Source organism: Seriola lalandi, unplaced genomic scaffold, assembly GCF_002814215.2.
Source record: "Seriola lalandi dorsalis isolate HSWRI2012SDOR001 ecotype SW California unplaced genomic scaffold, Sedor1 jcf7180002050449, whole genome shotgun sequence".
In the NCBI taxonomy this organism is placed as follows: Eukaryota; Metazoa; Chordata; class Actinopteri; order Carangiformes; family Carangidae; genus Seriola; species Seriola lalandi.
In genome coordinates this window covers 5,878-7,112 of record NW_019521002.1, presented here as the reverse complement: position 1 = coordinate 7,112, position 1,235 = coordinate 5,878, and the positions used below count along the sequence as shown (strand labels likewise).

The 1,235-nt window shown below is 49.2% G+C and overlaps 1 protein-coding gene across 1 annotated transcript in view; it reads right to left on the bottom strand.

The window, feature by feature from the left end:
• Nucleotides 1-189: 189 nt before the first annotated feature.
• Nucleotides 190-1,235, bottom strand: part of LOC111649329 (adenosylhomocysteinase B-like) — a gene marked incomplete at its 5' end in the record, with an annotated part of 2,390 nt that continues 1,344 nt past the window's right edge. The window contains one exon of the mRNA XM_023399104.2: nt 190-1,215. Within this exon, the coding sequence (XP_023254872.2) occupies nt 1,084-1,215 (132 nt within the window). The remainder of the gene's footprint in view (nt 1,216-1,235) is intronic.

The window sequence follows — 1,235 nt, the reverse complement described above, 5'->3', positions numbered from 1 at the left end:
GTAGTTAGCATCTTTTCAGAACAGTTAGCATATCTGCTGCACTGATGATGCATCAGGACAACCGGTCTTCCCCAGGGACACTTACATGTGGACCAGAGGAGGCGGGGATCAAACCAGCGACTCCTGAGCCACAGTGCGTTTCAGTTCTACCCGTCAACATCATGTATATAACCACACGAGGACAAACAATCAGAGTCAACGTCTTTATTTTTCAGTTTTCAATCCATGGTTTACAGGAAGTTGAACTCTGCTTCAGGCTGTAACCACGACAGTCACTGACTCCACCCAGCGTCTGAACAACCTGATTCACTACAATGAAAAGAGGGGGGTGGGGTGGGGGGCTGTTGCACATGTTTTGGCCCTTTAAGTCAAATTAAATAAAAATCACAATAAAGGAGGAAAATGAGGCAACAGAATAAGACTCAGGCAGAAACAGGAGGAGCGTTGGAGGTTCCTTTGGCAGCGGCGCTCGTCTTCAGTTCACGTACAGTTTGAGTTAAGTGCTAACACAGGGCAGTGTTATGGAATAAGGCCACTGTACACTAAGCCGTCTGCCTCGAAACCTTCTCTCCTGGAGACGCTGCGAGATGGAGGTCGGATAGAAGAGGTTTATTTTTTCCATTAAAGGAGGGAATGACATGAACAAGAGGAAGAGTCTCTGACGGCCACTGACGGTGTTTCAGGAGAGCTGATGAGGAAGAGGAGAGACGGACGAGGGATGAAGGTGTCAGGGAAATAACACGATGAGACAAACTAAACTTTCGGCTGATTGTTGATTCGACTTTATGACACTTAACACTCCCACATCAAACTACTGATGAAGTTTTGTGTCTACTTCCTGTTTCTACTCAGCAGCTCTATGGAGGATCAGTAAAAGCAGAACACGGCGTTTGAAAAGTTTTTTTGTTTTTTTAAGAGGGAAAATCAAACTGTTTCTGTCCCTGAAAACTTGATATTTGGCTCCCAGAGTGAAACCTGGAGAAACTGTCCCAGAGCTCCCATCATCCACCAACACACCAACACCTGTCCAGCCACTCCTCCGCCTTCTTCTCCTCTCCCCAGCAGGGCTCGGGGAGGGGGGGCTCAGTAGCGGTAGTGGTCCGGTTTGAAGGGCCCCTCGTTGGGCAGACCCAGGTACTTGGCCTGCTTGTCTGTCAGCTTGGTCAGCTTCACCCCCAGTTTGTCCAGGTGGGCGGCGGCCACCTGCTCGTCCAGCTGGGGACACAGGGACAAGA